Raw genomic sequence first — 18,426 nt, forward strand, 5'->3', positions numbered from 1 at the left:
CTATCGCCGCTGGTTCCGTCCTCGCCAACCGTCCCGTCGCCGGTGGACCTGTCGCCGCTGGTCCCGTCGTCGCCGATCGTGCCGCTGCTCATTTCGATGCCGAAGATAATGGACAAGGTAATATGTTTATCGAAATTAATAAATATCTTCTCGTTATATATAAATTTAATTCATATTATATGTATTTAATTATACAATATACATATTATTTTACAGTTCGAAGACCAAGAGGCAGAGCCGCGGGGATACGGCGGCAAGAAGAAAGATTTATGGCCTTTCTGTACAGACTTTCATCACCATACTATCATTGGGGCATTAGACGAGGCAGAGGCAGAGGCAGACAGTATAGATAGATCCATTATATTATATATATACTTCCATTATATTATGTACTCTTATATCACGTAAACAATGTAATTTATGTATCATCGAACATTTATATTTTGTCAGATAGAAATAAAAGTAAATATTAAACTATTATATCCAATGCCGATTTGCTTATTTCAAAATATTAATTTATATGATATAACATAATCCTTATCTATTATATGAATTTAAAATGCGATATTTACATAATTGTTCGTTTTGATACAAAAAAACAACTTGCGATTATTTCCTAAAGTTCTTCCTAATTAAAGATGTTTATGACCTGTTACACGAAATCAAAGAACATGTACATGTCTTCAACAACAATTTATACATCTTTAATTCGATTCTGATGGAGCTGCTGGCAGAACATGCACCTGTTGTGCTTTACTGGCATTATACACTTGTCCCGGACTAAATGGCTCTAATCGAGGACCAGATCCTAAATCATTTTTATTACGGACGATATCTTAAAATGGAAACAAATAAAACAGTTACAGAAATTTATACAACTCAGAGGCAAACGTAATATCTTTTTCTTTCAAAAATTATAGCAAATATCTACAATAAAAATTTCATGAATTTGTTCATAAATCAAATAAAACGTACACATATGTAGACATATAATGTAAAATACTTAAACTTACCATTTTTCGATTCTGTTGCGGGTATGTATCGAGATAATCTAACAACAGGGAGAGGCAAATAACCACTTGTCAGAGGCATCACATCTAATGTGACGCTTTGTTTCTCTACTATTTCTAACGATACAATGCCTGCTGTCCGACCACACACCGCCCACATAGTTTGGTCCGCCAGAACCTCATACATTAACTGTGGAGGAGGATTTGGACTAAGACTAGGCATGCGCATCACTGTAAGACACAAGTGGCACATACTACCAGCACGACAAAACTCTCCTCCACCACCACTTGCTTCAACTTTCGAGGATACTGTGAATAAAGTCTGGAAAGCATCGTAATGTAATGCAATTTTTACAAGTGTACATAGTGATCCTACATTATTACATCATCATTAATCCACAACTTCTCATTTAAAGTAAATAAAATATTTAGATAGATATATAACATATAATTTTATACATATATATATATATATATATATATATATATATATATATGTATAAAATTATATGATATATTGATATATATATATATATATATATATATATATATATATCAATTAATAATGAATAGTTGTTCTTACCACATAATCTGTAATATCAAAGTTGCATCTGTAAACACTACATGCTTTCTCAATTCTCTCAAGATTATGTATATATAGTGGATCATCGTCAACATGTGTATTATTTAATTCTTCAGTATCATTGACTGATATATATTTTACACGAAAGTCAGTCTTTATTGGTATCGTGGATTTCTCATCTTTGATGAGATCTCAAATTCCCACATAAAAGAAACGTTCATTCCATTGCCTATCACTAATTTTTGACCCGCGACAGAATTTAAACTTTTAAAGTTAACGTCTATTGACGAAATTGTCATTAATTCAGGTTCAGTTAATTGTAGAAGTTGACTTGTCAAGCCAGTCACGACAATTTGAATGAATTTTCTTTGTTTTGCTGTATGAAGTTTCATACTTGACATCAATGGTGGACCAAAATGCAACGATATGCTTTCTTCCAAACCCCATGGACATTGTATACTAAAAAAAAAAGTTAAGTTATAATATTCATTGTGCGAGAAATAGAATAAAATTACAAGTGTTAAATACTTTATGTTCCATAGATGAAGCATCCTTCTTTGGTGGTAATTCAGCTAAGATCTTTAACTGCACTCTTATAGTTTGAAATGGTTCGCACGTTGGCAATGGTGTCTCTAACTCCTTCACCATTACTTTTTCAACACTTTGTGATTGCACTGTCAATCCGCGTGATGTGCGTAATTTTAATTTCATTTCTTCAGTTATCTTTGTACTTCCGCTCGAAATAACTAATTCAATATCTTGAATAAGACCTGCCAGTAAATCTCTGCCACAATTTACGGATATCGTTGGCTGCGTCTTTGCTACTTCGTAACATAATCGTGGATTCAGTACGGGCGATAAAAACTCTAATTTTTCTTCTATCACCAGTGATAATTGGCTAACTTTGTATAAACCCGGTTGATTTACTCGCCTTGTTAAGACAAATGTATTTATACCGGGTTTTATAACGAATTCATCACAGGAGAGCGCTTTGCTAAAATCACCCTTTGTATTGATTGAAGGTTTTCTATGCTTTGCACTGTCTGAACGTCTCACGAGCGGTTTCATATTTTTATTAATAACACTAGCAGCACCAAGACTCCTATCTTCCTTGTAATCCAAATAAGAATATACTTGTAAACGTAATAAACTGAGATCAAGTAGTTTCATATCTTCTAATGTGCACTTTGACAACCTGAAATAGAACAAAACTGAACAAAAATTCAACACATAGGAAATAGAAGATATACAATGAGAGAGATATATAATGAGCACTATTGTAAATATATGATATTAGAATACCAATATAAATAATATAAGTTCTTTTTTACACAATTTATTCTTTTTGCCATAGTATTAAAAATTATATATATACAGATTTTTATAAAATTAATTACAATTTTATTTATTAATACTTACAATTGTACTGGAGGCTCAACAGATAATTTTAATCCTTTTTTCTTATTAGATATGGATGGCTTTTGTATCTCCTCTACAGAAATAGCAGCGCTAGTACATCTTACTTCCCGAGGAAACAAACTCTGTACACTGATTTCGACGTTAACTACACAGTCTTGTACTATCTTATTATCCATTACTTTAGCTTCCATACTGAGTATTGTAAAAGCACATCCGAGTTCCGCGAGTAATGGTTGAGGTGAATAGATCATTTTCATATACCCTAACATTTCTTCCAAATATGTATTGCGTACAGTTATATCCATCCTTCGTCCATATAAGTTTTCAAAGCGTCAGATAAAAACGCGACCGCTTTCTGATTTCTCCGAGTTCGCTGTAGAATCGTGCCAATTAATTCTTTGCCGATTAATCTGGCTGATCGAATACGGCCGACATGCTTGTATGTGCCCATAGCTAATTCTGCATGCTCCAGATACTGTTTCTTGAACGCTTCTTTGGATGATAGTGCCTCTTTTAACTTGTCTGTAGGAGTTAACTTTCCTTCTACCTGTGTGGCTCCGAATCTCCTATACCTGCTACAAGATACACAACTGTGTGCAACTGTTCACTAGTCGGTTCACTTCCCGGCATTAGGCCGCACAATTTTCCTAAGCTTCCTAACTAAAAAGAAAAAAGGCATATAATGCGATATATAGAAAGATATACCACGGAAACAATTCAAGAATTATATTTATAATTATTTAATTATATTGGCAAATAACGTATAAATAAAATAATCAGTGTCAAATAAATAAATTACCTTATCTCTTGCAAATGCCCACAAGCTAGCTGTATGTAAAGAGCACAAGTCCAATTGTTGATTGTTATCAATATTGATGGTGGACAATTGACAAGCTTGCAAGACTTCTAACGGCAACGGAACCGCCAGCGACAGGTCCGGCGTCAACGACAGGATGGTCGGCGACGGAACCGCTGGCGACGGGACGGTTTTCTTCCAACGATAATTCTAGCGCGAATTCGTTTAGTTCGTCATCGTCTAGATCCATCTGAAATAAAATAAAAATAGCAACATTGTAATTGTGTGAAATATATATATATTTATTTAATTTAGAAGACAGTACTTACATTTTCCATTTCCCTCAGTATGAAAATGTTGGCTAAACAAGGTAGGCACGAGACCGGAGATGAGCACGAGATCAGCGGCGACGGTACCGGTGGTAACGTGTGAAAAATGCGCGAACTCGGACGATCGTAGTAGTACATCCGGTCTTTAAGACTTCTCAGGGGAATCTGACGAACAACGACCGCCGGCCGATGACCTCAAAAATTCAACACATAGGAAATAGAAGATATACAATGAGAGAGATATATAATGAGCACTATTGTAAATATATGATATTAGAATAGGGGAGACCGGGGCCTAACCGTCAGTTTTTTTTCGGTGCCGATTTTTAACAAGAAAATAAATAATTTTAGTTAAATGTGGTATACCACTGTAAAGAGTGAACCTTTAGCTACAAAATTTATATAGGAAATTTTTATCTACGTCGCTTTGTTTAACCGGTATAGAGCAAAAACGACAACGGTGGAAAAATTGAAATCTCAAAAATGCCGGGGTTTAACCGTCACACTGCATTTTCAATACATATACGTACATCTAATCCTGAAAAATGATAGGATACATCTTAATAATTGTTTTTTAAGAGAAAAATATAAAAATTTATTCAAAATTTTTATGCGAAACATTATTAAAAAATAGTTACGAGGGTTCCTCTTTCCGCAGAAGTCACTCGCCCGACTTGTTTCACTCCTCGACGTCCGATGACTCTATTCGGTGTCTGAACGGTTGTAATTCCCGTCTCATCCATATTCCATATGCAGTGAGCCTGGAAATGCCCGAGAATGCCTTGAAAATGCACCCGGACTGCTTACTGACGGATTAACCCCAAACACAAGTTTCAGGTTTGATCGCCCACGAAATATTAGACATCAACGATAATGAAAAAACTACACTGGATTCGTGTTCAGCATGCATTACTCTTTATAATCACGTTCCTCGAGATTTGGAGAGCAAATATTATTGCAAATATTACAAAATTTCCACGCGCAGAAAATGTAACTTTCACCTTCCGAAAACACGTTTGCCCTCGTAAAAATCATAACACGGCAGGTAACCTGCCGAAACTCCGTTGGTCACATGGGTACCATAAGCAGCGTTTACAATGTTAATAGCGAGTTCGCACAATATACAGGTTCCGAGATATTTGATTTGACGGTTCAACCCCGGCGACGGTTAGGCCCCGGTCTCCCCTACCAATATAAATAATATAAGTTCTTTTTTACACAATTTATTCTTTTTGCCATAGTATTAAAAATTATATATATACAGATTTTTATAAAATTAATTACAATTTTATTTATTAATACTTACAATTGTACTGGAGGCTCAACAGATAATTTTAATCCTTTTTTCTTATTAGATATGGATGGCTTTTGTATCTCCTCTACAGAAATAGCAGCGCTAGTACATCTTACTTCCCGAGGAAACAAACTCTGTACACTGATTTCGACGTTAACTACACAGTCTTGTACTATCTTATTATCCATTACTTTAGCTTCCATACTGAGTATTGTAAAAGCACATCCGAGTTCCGCGAGTAATGGTTGAGGTGAATAGATCATTTTCATATACCCTAACATTTCTTCCAAATATGTATTGCGTACAGTTATATCCATCCTTCGTCCATATAAGTTTTCAAAGCGTCAGATAAAAACGCGACCGCTTTCTGATTTTCTCCGAGTTCGCTGTAGAATCGTGCCAATTAATTCTTTGCCGATTAATCTGGCTGATCGAATACGGCCGACATGCTTGTATGTGCCCATAGCTAATTCTGCATGCTCCAGATACTGTTTCTTGAACGCTTCTTTGGATGATAGTGCCTCTTTTAACTTGTCTGTAGGAGTTAACTTTCCTTCTACCTGTGTGGCTCCGAATCTCCTATACCTGCTACAAGATACACAACTGTGTGCAACTGTTCACTAGTCGGTTCACTTCCCGGCATTAGGCCGCACAATTTTCCTAAGCTTCCTAACTAAAAAGAAAAAAGGCATATAATGCGATATATAGAAAGATATACCACGGAAACAATTCAAGAATTATATTTATAATTATTTAATTATATTGGCAAATAACGTATAAATAAAATAATCAGTGTCAAATAAATAAATTACCTTATCTCTTGCAAATGCCCACAAGCTAGCTGTATGTAAAGAGCACAAGTCCAATTGTTGATTGTTATCAATATTGATGGTGGACAATTGACAAGCTTGCAAGACTTCTAACGCACAGAGGAATGACCAGCATTCTACAGAGCCTTCAGGTTTCTGCACTTCTAAGATTCTCAGTTCGCTCAATGTGTTATGGACAAATGATAAGCACCTTTGTGCAACCTGTCAAAAATAATATCCAATTTCGAAATATGTACGAATTACGGTAATTATACGAAGCCATTAATTATCAATAACTGTTCAATTCGTACAAACCTCCCAAGGTTTATTAAGCAGGAGTAGCATGGCACATTGTCTACTAAACAAGTAACTCCTAAGATCTAATAAAGATGCCTTACATTCAGCTAAAAGAAATCTTAGATGATGGTTTGTACCGTTATTTAAAAATCACACCTCCCCAATTGTTGAGAGGCGTTTGAAACAGACTTAACCATCCTGGAGTATCTATGAACAATTTATCTACATTTAGGTTTTCACTTTGTATCTCAATATCCGTTCTCATTTAATATCGTATACTTTTAACCTAAAATGCCAATTTAACTTTGTAAAAGGAAAGATATAAGTTTTAAGATTTTTAATATTAAGGAATTCAGTAGTGCGATTCTGTAACTCGTTATGCTGTCGTTATGTGTTTATAACGACAGTTGCGCAGCTTTTTTATTATATTATATAGTATACCTGCGCAACTGTCGTTATAAACACATAACGACAGCATAACGAGTTACAGAATCGCACTACAGAGGAGTGACGCATTGCTCTTGTGTGAGAGCAGTTGACTTGTAGTCGGGGAGTCTCGGGTTCGTAATCCCGACCAATGTATGCTAGTTTTATTTATTTAAAAGACTGATTAAAAAGTTAAAGATATTATGAAAGATTATGAATAAAAAAATATAAGATAACTCGTTTCAGGAGTATTTCAGTCAACATTTTACTCAATATTTTATTAAGCAATTCAGTAGTGATAAGAATTTATAAGGAGAGTTATATTACCTGTAGAAGAAAATAATGGCAGAAGTTCCAACTAGGATTGTTCCGCCTTTCTCGCTGTTCTCGTATAATATCTTCAAAGCGTGACAGAGTTCTGTCATATGCAGTCAACATCAAATGACGAATGCGAGTTATCAAGCCTCTCCATGATAAAACATCTGTCAATTATAGACACAATTTATGGATATATATAACAACATCATTTCCATATTACATTGCAAGATTAAATGTAAAAGGTCATGTTACCTGTCGCCATTCTTGGCAGCAAAGTCACTTCGTATTTTATCTAATACGGTAGTCCTGGGCAATAGCTTATTGGCCTTCTTTTATAATTAACAGCTTATTTATCTAGGTTAACCTGTGTAATGTAAACACTCGCGTAAACGTAGTAAAGTAATAATAGTAAACAATAATATAATAAGTAACAGTAGGATAATTATAGGATAATTACATATTATAGGATAATTACATATATAGTTAGTAACTTACAATAATTGCTTCGCGTAAACGAGATCGGTATCGCTCCGCGCGTACTTGAGACACTACCGTGTTACACTAACTATCAAGATATAACTGAAGCTGCGGTCCACTTGACGCTACAAATGCTTCGAAGCATTCCTCTTCTCTTTTCTTTTAATGAAGAAAGAAGGAGAAGAAGAATGCTCCGAAGGATTTGTAGCGTCAAGTGGACCGCAGCCTGTGACAGCGCACTGAACGCATTACACTATCTGCACTGCGCGCAGTACAGCACACACGTATGAACGCACTATATCTGCACTGCGCGAAAGCGCCGCCAGTGTCGAAAAAGTGAAAAGGACGCGGCGATTTCAGCCAATGAAATGATGGCATGGCATGAGAGACGGTCGACGTAGACGACGACGACGTATCTTAAAAAATAAATTTTCATATTTGGACTTTGCGTCGCAATATCTCCGCTCGTAGGGCACGTAGCGGAAAATATTATAGGAGATACCCCCCCCCCCCTTTTCGACCCCAAGCTATCGATCAAGCCTACTTAGAACTTGATCCGTTCACTCGTTATCGAGATCTCAACATCTCGAGTACTCGCAACCCGTCGCGTCGCGTAAAAGAGTCACGGTCGGCCTCGCTCCGCGTATACTTGGCGCGAGACACTACCGTGTCTCTTGATTGATAGAGCTATAAAAACATAAAAATCCATATATACACAAAATATTGCACTCAAGAAAGTATAATATATAAATTAGAACGTTTGTGAAATAATTCACCGTAATTCTTATGCGATCATTTTGATTTGAATAGTTTCGGTGTTTTTTACCGTCTCTATTTTTTATTATATTCGAGCTGGTTTAATTAAATAAAAAGACGTTCATTTCCGGCCAAATACATACGAATGTTAGATCCAGTGAAAAACTAATAAAGCCGGTTCTACAATACGTCGCAAACGATGGCAACTGCTAGTTGAAAAGTGTAATTTCTGATTGCCGATTGCCAGTTATTAAAAAAAATCTAGTAAATCTGTTCACTTTTGTAATTTTCACCTCGTTTCAAAAACCGTAATCGACCCCCAGGGGGTCGATTGTGTATCTTGAAATGAGGTAAAAATTACAAAAGTGAGGAAATTTACTAGCGTATCTACGATTTTATTTGTCGAAATCTAGTAAAATCTGTTCACTTTTATAATTTTTACCTCGTTTCAAGATACACAATTGACCCCCAGGAGGCCTATTACGTATCTTTTCATGAGGTGAAAATGCGAAAAGTGAATAGATTTACTAGATTTCGACCAATGAAATCGTAGATACTCTAGTAAATTCTCTCACTTTTCGCATTTTTACCTCGTGAAAAGATATACGTAATAGGCCCCCTACAATCTAACAAATTACTAAATTTTAAGTAATGGATAATAATGGATAATTTACTTTTACCTAAATATTACTTTTTTAGATAAAACGCGAATTATGCGGGAGATGTGACCCGAAACGGAGATAGAGAGGATACAGTCAGAGTATGACGCTCAATTAAATTGGATTTTTCATAAACACTTTAAATACACATATTTTATATTTAATTAATAGATCCGAGATACCTTTTATATATATATACATTAGCGATATACATTAACAATAAAACACATTTAGCGAATATAATTAATGAATCTGAGATATACATTTTACACTAGCGATATACATTAGCGATATTTAGATATATAACATGCAATTTATTCTCGCTCATGTACAAAGTAACGTAAGCCACGCAGAAATTATAGATAATGACAGTACGAGTACAAAATTGAGACCATGTTGTTTTTTTACAGTTTTTTTTTATTACAAAACTTACACATTGTCCGTACAAACAGCATATAAACTAAAGATAATGAGTGATATAAGTTTATTAATACAATTATACCTGGGAATTGGAGTTGCGCATTCTGTGTTTTGTCGTTTCTCTAAATCTTTCATTAAAACAAACTTAAAAGTTACTACAAAAAAAATTGAAAATATTCTTCATATTAATTTATATCAAAATGGGTACATTCGATTAAGAATCGTTGAATAATGCACGATGCACCGCTCCTAAACTTGGTTGTACATAACTCGAGCTGATACTTCGTCTCGACTCCGTGAAAGATCGGACGGCTGGCCCAGTTGGATTATTTTTGGGGCGTGGATTAACGAGAAGACATTGGCCGTCTAATTCTCGATTATGATAAGTTTCAATTGCTTTAGTCGCATCCTTCAGTGTTTTATAAATTACTTCCGCTGTATCTGGACGTACTAGTCTCGATAAGAGCAGTTCTCCAATCTGAAATAGAAAAGTTGCGTGTGTCACAATAAGTTTTTGAATTTGAATTTAGATATTTACTTAATATAGTCTTAGTATAGTACTAGTACTTAGTATAGTAATAAGAGCGGGTCTCTGTTCACATTTGACGTTCACGATGATATTCGTGTTATGCACGATGCTTCTGTCGAAATCGAGGAATCACATACCAGAAAAATTTTACTTAGGTATTTATCATTAAAAGAATACTTGGTATAATTCTCTTTTATGTTATTTTTTTATTTTTTCTCATTAGATCATGGTACAAGAGGAACAAACACATTTTTTCAGCGAGTAGATGGGAACCTTTTGATCCAACGAAAAGTTACGACAAGTATACAGTGTCGGATAAAAATAGGAAGAAAGATAAAATCTGATAAACTTAGAATTCAACGAATTGTCCAATTTCGTTTAAAGGATTCAGATTCAAAGGACTGTAAATATTATAACCAGATAAATAACTTTGTTTCATCGTACAATTGATATATATATATATATATATATATATATTGTAGCTATATTGTATTTTTAAGGACTGTGATTTTAATTCATTCAGTTATATGATAATAATATTTAATTCATTTACTCGATTATGTAGCTCTACTAAATTACAGTCCTTTGAATGGATCAAAAGGTCCCATCTACTCGCTGGAAAAATGTGTTTGTTCCTCTCGTACCATGATCTAATGAGAAATAACATAAAAGAGAATATACAAAGTATTTTTTAAATGATAAATATAAAACTTTTCCGGCATATGATTCCTCGGTTTCGACAGAAACATCGTGCATAACACGAATATCATCGTGAACGTCAAATGTGAACAGAGGTTCGTTTTTTCCTCGTGCCTAATCGCAATATTACATACATTAAAATAACATGCCAACATTGTGATATTAATTGCTTCATAAGTTTTATCATTTTGTATCTTTACCTTAGTTACAATAAAATCGTAAAACGTATTCCTGCAGAATCTTGCTGTCGGTGATCTGAGGATAGCCAAAGTCCAGTAACTCCAGGAGCTCATAAACATTTTCCAATCTTTTGCGATATCTGTAATCCAAGTATAAATATAATAATATATACACCGGGACCGGGTATACCTATATGTGCGTATCTAGAGAGAAGTGCGCATTTATATTTTCTCTTATTTATAGTGTTTGTGTAAACATTTAATAATTATGTAGACCATACTTTCCACAAATGTCTCTTATATCTCTACAAATTGATCTACTTAAATAATAGATGTTTTAGCTTTGCCTTGAATAATGTATTTCATTTAAAGAAATACATTTTATAAGATATATGAAAGAAAGTGTTCTTTAATATAAGTAATTATTTATTGTTAAGAGAATTATAAGATATATGAAAGAAAGTGTTCTTTAATATAAGTAATTATTTATTGTTAAGAGAATAGTTAGGAACACATAATCTCTTTCAGTTATTATATAATATATTTTATAAATAATAAAGTGTATGAAGTACACAATTTAATGGAAAACAATTGTCATTTTTGTCATGTAATATCAATCAATATATATAAACTAAAGCAAGAATACATGTTTGTAAAGTCTTTACACATTATACTAGCGCAAAGAATATATACATGATACGAATGGTAGCAGCGTTAAATATTACACAGGCCAAAGTTATCAAATATTTTCGCGCTATTACTCGTTAGAGATAACAGATGCAAGCGTAAAATGATAGAAATCTAGTGATTCTCCAAGATTGTTGATATGTTGTACATTTACTTTGTATTTGTATACATTCACCATACACACATGTGAAATGTTTATTAAATATCATTTACACATTGGAAGAATCATCTTCGCAATCTTGTGGCATAACATCATAATATTACGTATCTCCCTACTAGCTAGCTTATTTCTTCGTTAATCGTGGCTAATTGCAGTGATTATCACTATCATGGCAAATTAGAAATAATCATAATCATGGCAAATAAGAAATAATCATCAGTAAAAATGTTATACATTTGCTGTTATAAAACTTAAAGGTATCTCATCAAAAGATCTGGAAATTACAAACTGCGCGTACGAAGCGTATGTATGTATGTTCCCACTATAGAATACAAGCATAAGCAACTAAACTCATTTATTTGACTGTAAATGTCATGATTTTTTTAAATAAATTTTTAAATGTCGCACCTTACCTCGCGACAGCGTGCGGCTCGTGCAAACGTTAACGCGCGGCCGCAATCGCGCGGCAGAAACGCCTCGTGTGAACAGGTTCCTTGATCTCAGTATCAGCTCCCTGCCGTCAATATATAATATAAAATATAGGTTAACCTGTATGTAAACACTCACGTAAACGTAGTAAACAGTAAAATAAGTAACAGTAATATATAGAATAAGACTCAATAAGATAATTATTATAGGATAATTACATAAAACAATAATTACATAAAACAATTACCTTGAATTAATCGTCGCGTCGCGTAAAGAGTCACGGTCGGTCTCGCTCCGCGCATACTACCGTGGGTGCGGTCCAGTTGTTGCTTCAAACGCTACAGAGCATTCGTAGCGGCGCTATGGATGGTCCACATGGCGCTTCAAATGGCTCTGAAGAGATATAACACGTCATCAATGACGTCATGGTTTTCGCTCCCAACGTCCTCCAAACGCCTCAGCTCAAGAGGTAGGTTATCTGAAGCGTTTGCCAACATTGGCGGGAAACTCAAATAACATATCAATAATACATAACAGTAATACTCTCGTCGGTGGTACTCTAATAAGTTCAAAAATGCCTGAGTTACATCTCCTTGACGAGGAAACCTCAATAACATATGTATTTAACCTGACACAAAAGGAATTTGCCCGTGCTACAACAGGTAAATGTTTTGTAGGGTTATTTACTGTAAATTATTTATAGGTTATTGTAATGTGTACAAAATTTCTTTTATCTTTTCAGATTTACAATATAGAACGCAGTTGCTTAGTAATGCAAAAAATGTAAAAGAGAATGCAACAAATGTTGAAGAAAATGCAACAAATGTTGAAGAAAATGCAACAAATGTTGAAGAAACTGCAGTACAAGACGTAATGCACGATATAACCAATGTCGATGAAGTTAATGGTATATAATTTATATTTTTTCATATTTATTTTGTTGAAAGAATTTTTAATGGATTGTATTTATATATGTGTAATAAATGTGTATTTTCTTTTAGATGGTTTTAGATGGGTAGACCAGGCGGTAAAATTACTGTTGACAGCATACACAGAACATGAACATTTATTAAACACATGTAAAATTTCAGTAAAAAGGTTTTGGGAAATATCTGAAAAATTAAAGGAAAAATCATATGATATAACTGGATTACAATGCAAAAGTAAATTCAATGGTTTAAAAAAAACATACAAAAATATTAAGGATCACAATAATAAAAGTGGCAATAACAGACGCACTTGGCCTTACTTTGAGGTACAGTAATTGCTATTTATTTATTGTAAAACTTAAGAATAATGAAGGGTTCAGGGCCTGGATTCTCTATAGAGTTATAACTCGTTACCGACAACTATCGATGTCGTTAACGTCGTTGCGCAGCTTTTCTACTATATGTAATACCTGCACAAAGATACCGAAAACTGTCGTTAAGAGTTACAGAATCCCAATACAGATCGTGTCCGATGTCTAATAGAAGAGTATATTTTCTATGGATATAGGAATATATATCCATGATATTTTTTAGAGATGCTACTAAAAACTCTAGAAAATGAACTCTACCATTGGACGTTGGATATTAGACGTTGTCTGCGTTCGTTTTCTCCCAATTTCTTTTAATAGGAGCATAAACTATATTGAAAATCTATAATGTACGTAACGTACCTTATAGATTTTCAGTATAGTAATTGTGAGCTGTTATTTTGCAGATTATGGATGAAATATTTGGACAAAAACCATGGGTGACTCCAGTTTTAACGTTGGATACTTGCAACAGTATTCCATCCCCTACTAGCTCTCTTTCTAACAACAGTTCTCCTACTCGAAGATCTACATCTCCTTGCACTTCTGAAAGACGTAGAAAGCGTAAGTACAATTCTATGGCACACGATGCTTTTTTGCTTGCTGGATTGCTTGCAGGCCCTGTGCTAGCGAATCGGCAGAGTGATAATCATTCTGTTTACCGATTTATTAGTATAGAAACCTGCAAGTAATCCAGCAAGCAAAAAAGCATCGTGTGACGAAGGCTTAAGAAATGGGTGCTTTTTAGCAATCGACACAGACGGCACAGAAATCGTTTAATCTTTGTTGTTGTCGAATATTAAACAAGGATGAAATAATTTACCTTGTCGTCTGTGTCGATTGCTAGATTTATACTCAAGCTAAAAGATTTCGTAAATATATTTTACAGTTGTTTGTAATATATTAGGTTGCATTATTCAGACCTTGGCAGAAAATTAAATTCTTCTGTTTAAAAATAGAAGCAGAAACTGTTGACTGCTAGCGCGAGTTCTGTTTGGTTTTCTGCTTTTCTGCTTTTTTACCAAGATCTGAATGCACCTTTATATATAATTGAGCTTTATTTTCTCTCTTATTTCAGGTCAGAAAATAGTTGAAGAAACTGCATTGGAAAAACTTCTTACAGTTGCACAAGAAAGCAAAGAAGACAGGAAAAAAATGCATGAAGAATTTGTGGCAAGACAAGACCGGTTCTTAGATCTGTTGGAAAGAATCGTTAACAAAAATAATTAATTACTTTATGATATTGTCCATTGTGATGTGATTCTGTGATTTGTGTATTTCTGTGATTTTATTTGCTAGTTAGTGTAGTTTTTATTTTATTTTGCAATAATTTTTTTGTCATCACATAAGAAAATAACTTTTTTTTATTTTGTCACATTACAATATAAAATAAGTTTATTAGATATAAGAATATAAAGAAAGAATATAAATAACGATATAAAGAAGTTTTATTACAAAAAAGTAACGTAATTACAAAGGTTATTACAAAAAGTAATTTTATATTATAATATATATGCAATAAATTATGTATACAATAAATTGCAATAAAAATATATTTTTTCTCGTATATTTCTTTTATAATAGTTAGTTAAATACTTATATAAAAACTTACTTTATGAACTCTATGAATTAGAGGCATTAATAGTAAGTAATGCTTATATATATATATATATATATATATACACTATATACATATACTTATATTATATATCTCTCATACGAAGAGTTGCACATATTAAATTTCTTTTTGCCTCTGCTTCACCTCTATTGCGTCGTTCAGTTTCTAATTGTAGAGGACATGCTGCTTCTGCATTACTTACTATTAATAATGCCTCTAATTCATCATTTCTTATTAAACATATGTTGTGTAGTACACAACATGCTAGAAAATGATAAGGAATGTGCTCAACAGATCCCATTGCTAAATAATGAAGGAGGCTTCTCCAGCGTCCTTTGAGCAGGCCAAAAGCTCTTTCCACAGACATACGGGAAGAAGACAGACAAAAATTATAGTTTTTTTGACGCTGTGTGAGATGTCCATTGTCTGAGAACGGCACCATCAGATGTTTTAAAAGGGGATAGGCAGCATCTCCTATCAGATGGCTTTCATGAGGGAATTTTGCTGAGTCTGAAATATAGTCTTGCAAGCCTGATAGTCTAACCACACGTGCGTCATGTACAGACCCTACATTCCCTACGTATATATGTGTAAAAAGACGCGTGTGATCGCAAACTACCTGCAACCAAAAATTATTATTAATTTATATTATGCCTACGGCACACGATGCTTAATCCACCCATTAATAACAGTCTACATAAACGATCCTTTAAAATTAAGATTAAAAAAATAACAAATTAAACAAAAATAGAAAAATTAATAACCTGGGCTTGAATAGAATGATGGCCTTTCCTATTTATGTAAGCCTCGGGATTTTCTTTGGGAGCAGGTATATTAATGTGCGTACCATCAATCGCTCCAATAGTTTTCGGAAAGGCACCAATATGAGCAAAACCCTGCATAATTTCTACAGCCCTTGTTTCTGTTGGCCACTGTATAAATTTTGGTGAAAGATAACATAGTATCATCGTAACTCGTCGTACTGCTCTTATAGCAGTGGCTTTTCCTACACCGAATCTAGTATGTATCGATCTAAAATTATTTCATAATTTAATTATAAATTAAAAAATTGCTAATTTATTAATAAAAATTTTTAGTAATATAAATATGATAATTTATACCTATAAGAATCTGGTGTGGCCATACGCCACAAAGCAATTAAAAGTTGTTTTTCAGGTGATATCATTTTATTGCCACTTACTGATCTCTGTAATCTCTCTGCGATTTCTCCCAAAATGAATTCAAATGTTTGTGGCAACAGTCTAAAAAAATAAAAAAGTAAAAAATGAGGGAAAGGTGATTTCTAGCAAATTACACAGCTAACACACAGTGTAACTTAATAAATTATTTCATTCTTGTTCATTCCGCAAGATAACAAGAATGAAATAATTCACTTTTTTACACTGTGTCATTTGTGTAACTCGCTAGAAAACATTCAATAAGAAATCTTATAAACATTTACATTGCTATTATAATATATACATACATGAGAAAAAAGTAAAAAATGTTACTTTACCTGAAGTGGCTCTTAAATTCTATTGCAGTAAGCGACGGGACGATATGTTCAACATAACCTTTAATTTTAGGTATGTTCTTTCGACGTGTTTTCTGATTTAACACATAACAAGCTGCTAACATTATTTCCAAATTTTCATCTTCTTGTAAATAAGATGGAACGTCGCAACAAATATTAGTCACATATGTTAAAATTGATAAATCTACTTCCATCGTTGGGCTGGTTTTCCCAACTTCTTGTATATCACACACACACACTCAATCCGATCCTTCTTAATCCGGTCCACTTGCGTAGCGTTGGTAGCATTCATAGCGCTAGTGGACCGTTTTATGATAGCGTTGGAAGCGAAAGCATTGGTAGCATTTAAAAGTAGCAACTGGACCGCACCCCGTGTCTCTCAAGATAGGTTAACTGAACTGATGAACTGACTGACAGCGCGCTAAACGCACTATCTACACTCGCGCAGTACACACACGTATACATATGTGCTGGCGATACTAGCACCGCCCTGGTGTCGAAAAAGTGAAAAGGACGCGACTCCAGCCAATGAAATGATGGCATGGCATGAGAGACGGTCGACGTAGAAGTAGAAGAAGTAGTATCTTAAAAATAAATTTTCACATTTGGACTTTGCGTCGCAATATTTCCGCTCGTAGGGCACGTAGCGGAATATTATAAGAGAAACCCCCCCCAAATCGACCCAAGCTATCGATCAAGCCTACTTAAAACTTGATCCGTTCACTCGTTATATGAGATCTCAACATCTCGAGTACTCGCAACTCGTCGCGTCGCGTAAAAGAGTCACGGTCGGTCTCGCTCCGCGTGTACTTGGCGCGAGACACTACCGTGTCTCTTGATTTATATATTATATGTTTAAGACATATATTTAAATACAGTTACTAACTTATGAAAATATTTACAGCTGCTGTACGACTTAACCAAAATGCTCAAGAAAGTACAGATTCAGAAATAATATGTTTTATAAAAGCATGGCTTGTGAGAAGCAAAGATCGCTATAACAATAACAATAAAAATAAAAATCCAGAGCAATTAAAAGAAATTGAAAATATTGAAGAGCCGACTGAATAAAAAAAATCTAGATGTATCCAAACATATATATCCTGATATATCCAGAATTTACAACATAATGTCTGCTAGCGAAGTATTATTATTATAAGTATTAGTATTATTCTGATATATACCATAATCTTTTTTTTGTTTTATTATCTTCTAACTTGTGCAATTTAATTTGTATATGTTATATAATTTTCTTATATAGTATGCGACGCTTTTTCCCCCGGTCTCGCAATCCGGAGGAGGGCTATCGTGGATTGGCGAAACGCGCGACTAATTCAGACACAAAATAATTGGGCGCCAGGTGCGATTGATCGCACCACCGTACTCTACTCGATATAACGCGATATCCCCGGCGATACCTCAGGGCGTAGCTGCCTTTCGGGGGACTCGGAGAGAAGGCGTAACGCAATTAACCACACAAGAACGTAATAAGGAATCACATGTAATATATTTAATCAGTCAGTGTAGATATGATGTATTTGCAATGTAATATCAATCCGTGTAGGTGTTGGTATAATATATCCGCGCATTTCATATTCGAACTTGGGTCGTGCGGTCGAGAGACCTTAACGACGGCGGTCGACGCCGATGCAACGAATTACGCGAAGAGGCGGTATGGATTATCTCCAACCGATCCGATAT

At 34.3% G+C, this 18,426-nt stretch overlaps 1 protein-coding gene and 1 pseudogene across 1 annotated transcript; both read right to left on the reverse strand.

The window, feature by feature from the left end:
• Positions 1-343: 343 nt before the first annotated feature.
• Positions 344-6,681, reverse strand: LOC139779242 (trafficking protein particle complex subunit 10-like; annotated as a pseudogene).
• On the reverse strand, positions 5,988-16,829 carry LOC139779224 (putative nuclease HARBI1). The gene is made up of 7 exons (XM_071717523.1): positions 16,708-16,829; positions 16,313-16,453; positions 16,202-16,223; positions 15,956-16,123; positions 15,394-15,810; positions 6,244-6,462; positions 5,988-6,104 (listed from the first exon to the last, which is right to left on the reverse strand). The coding sequence occupies exons 1-7, from the start codon at positions 16,827-16,829 to the stop codon at positions 5,988-5,990; spliced, it is 1,206 nt and encodes a 401-aa protein (XP_071573624.1).
• Positions 16,830-18,426: the final 1,597 nt, after the last annotated feature.

The sequence above is a fragment of the Temnothorax nylanderi genome, unplaced genomic scaffold (assembly GCF_030848795.1).
Source record: "Temnothorax nylanderi isolate EJ_2023f unplaced genomic scaffold, tnyl_v1.0 TNYL_tig0215_pilon, whole genome shotgun sequence".
Taxonomy (NCBI): Eukaryota; Metazoa; Arthropoda; class Insecta; order Hymenoptera; family Formicidae; genus Temnothorax; species Temnothorax nylanderi.

Excerpts from the sequence above, each read along its gene's own strand:
- LOC139779224 (XM_071717523.1), bottom strand. The coding sequence starts at position 16,829 with ATGTTAGCAGCTTGTTATGTGTTAAATCAGAAAACACGTCGAAAGAAC. Across the intron at positions 16,224-16,312 it reads GCCACACCAGATTCTTATAG|ATCGATACATACTAGATTCG; the intron begins GTATAAATTATC and ends AAATAATTTTAG. Across the intron at positions 16,124-16,201 it reads CGATACATACTAGATTCGGT|TGGCCAACAGAAACAAGGGC; the intron begins GTAGGAAAAGCC and ends AAATTTATACAG.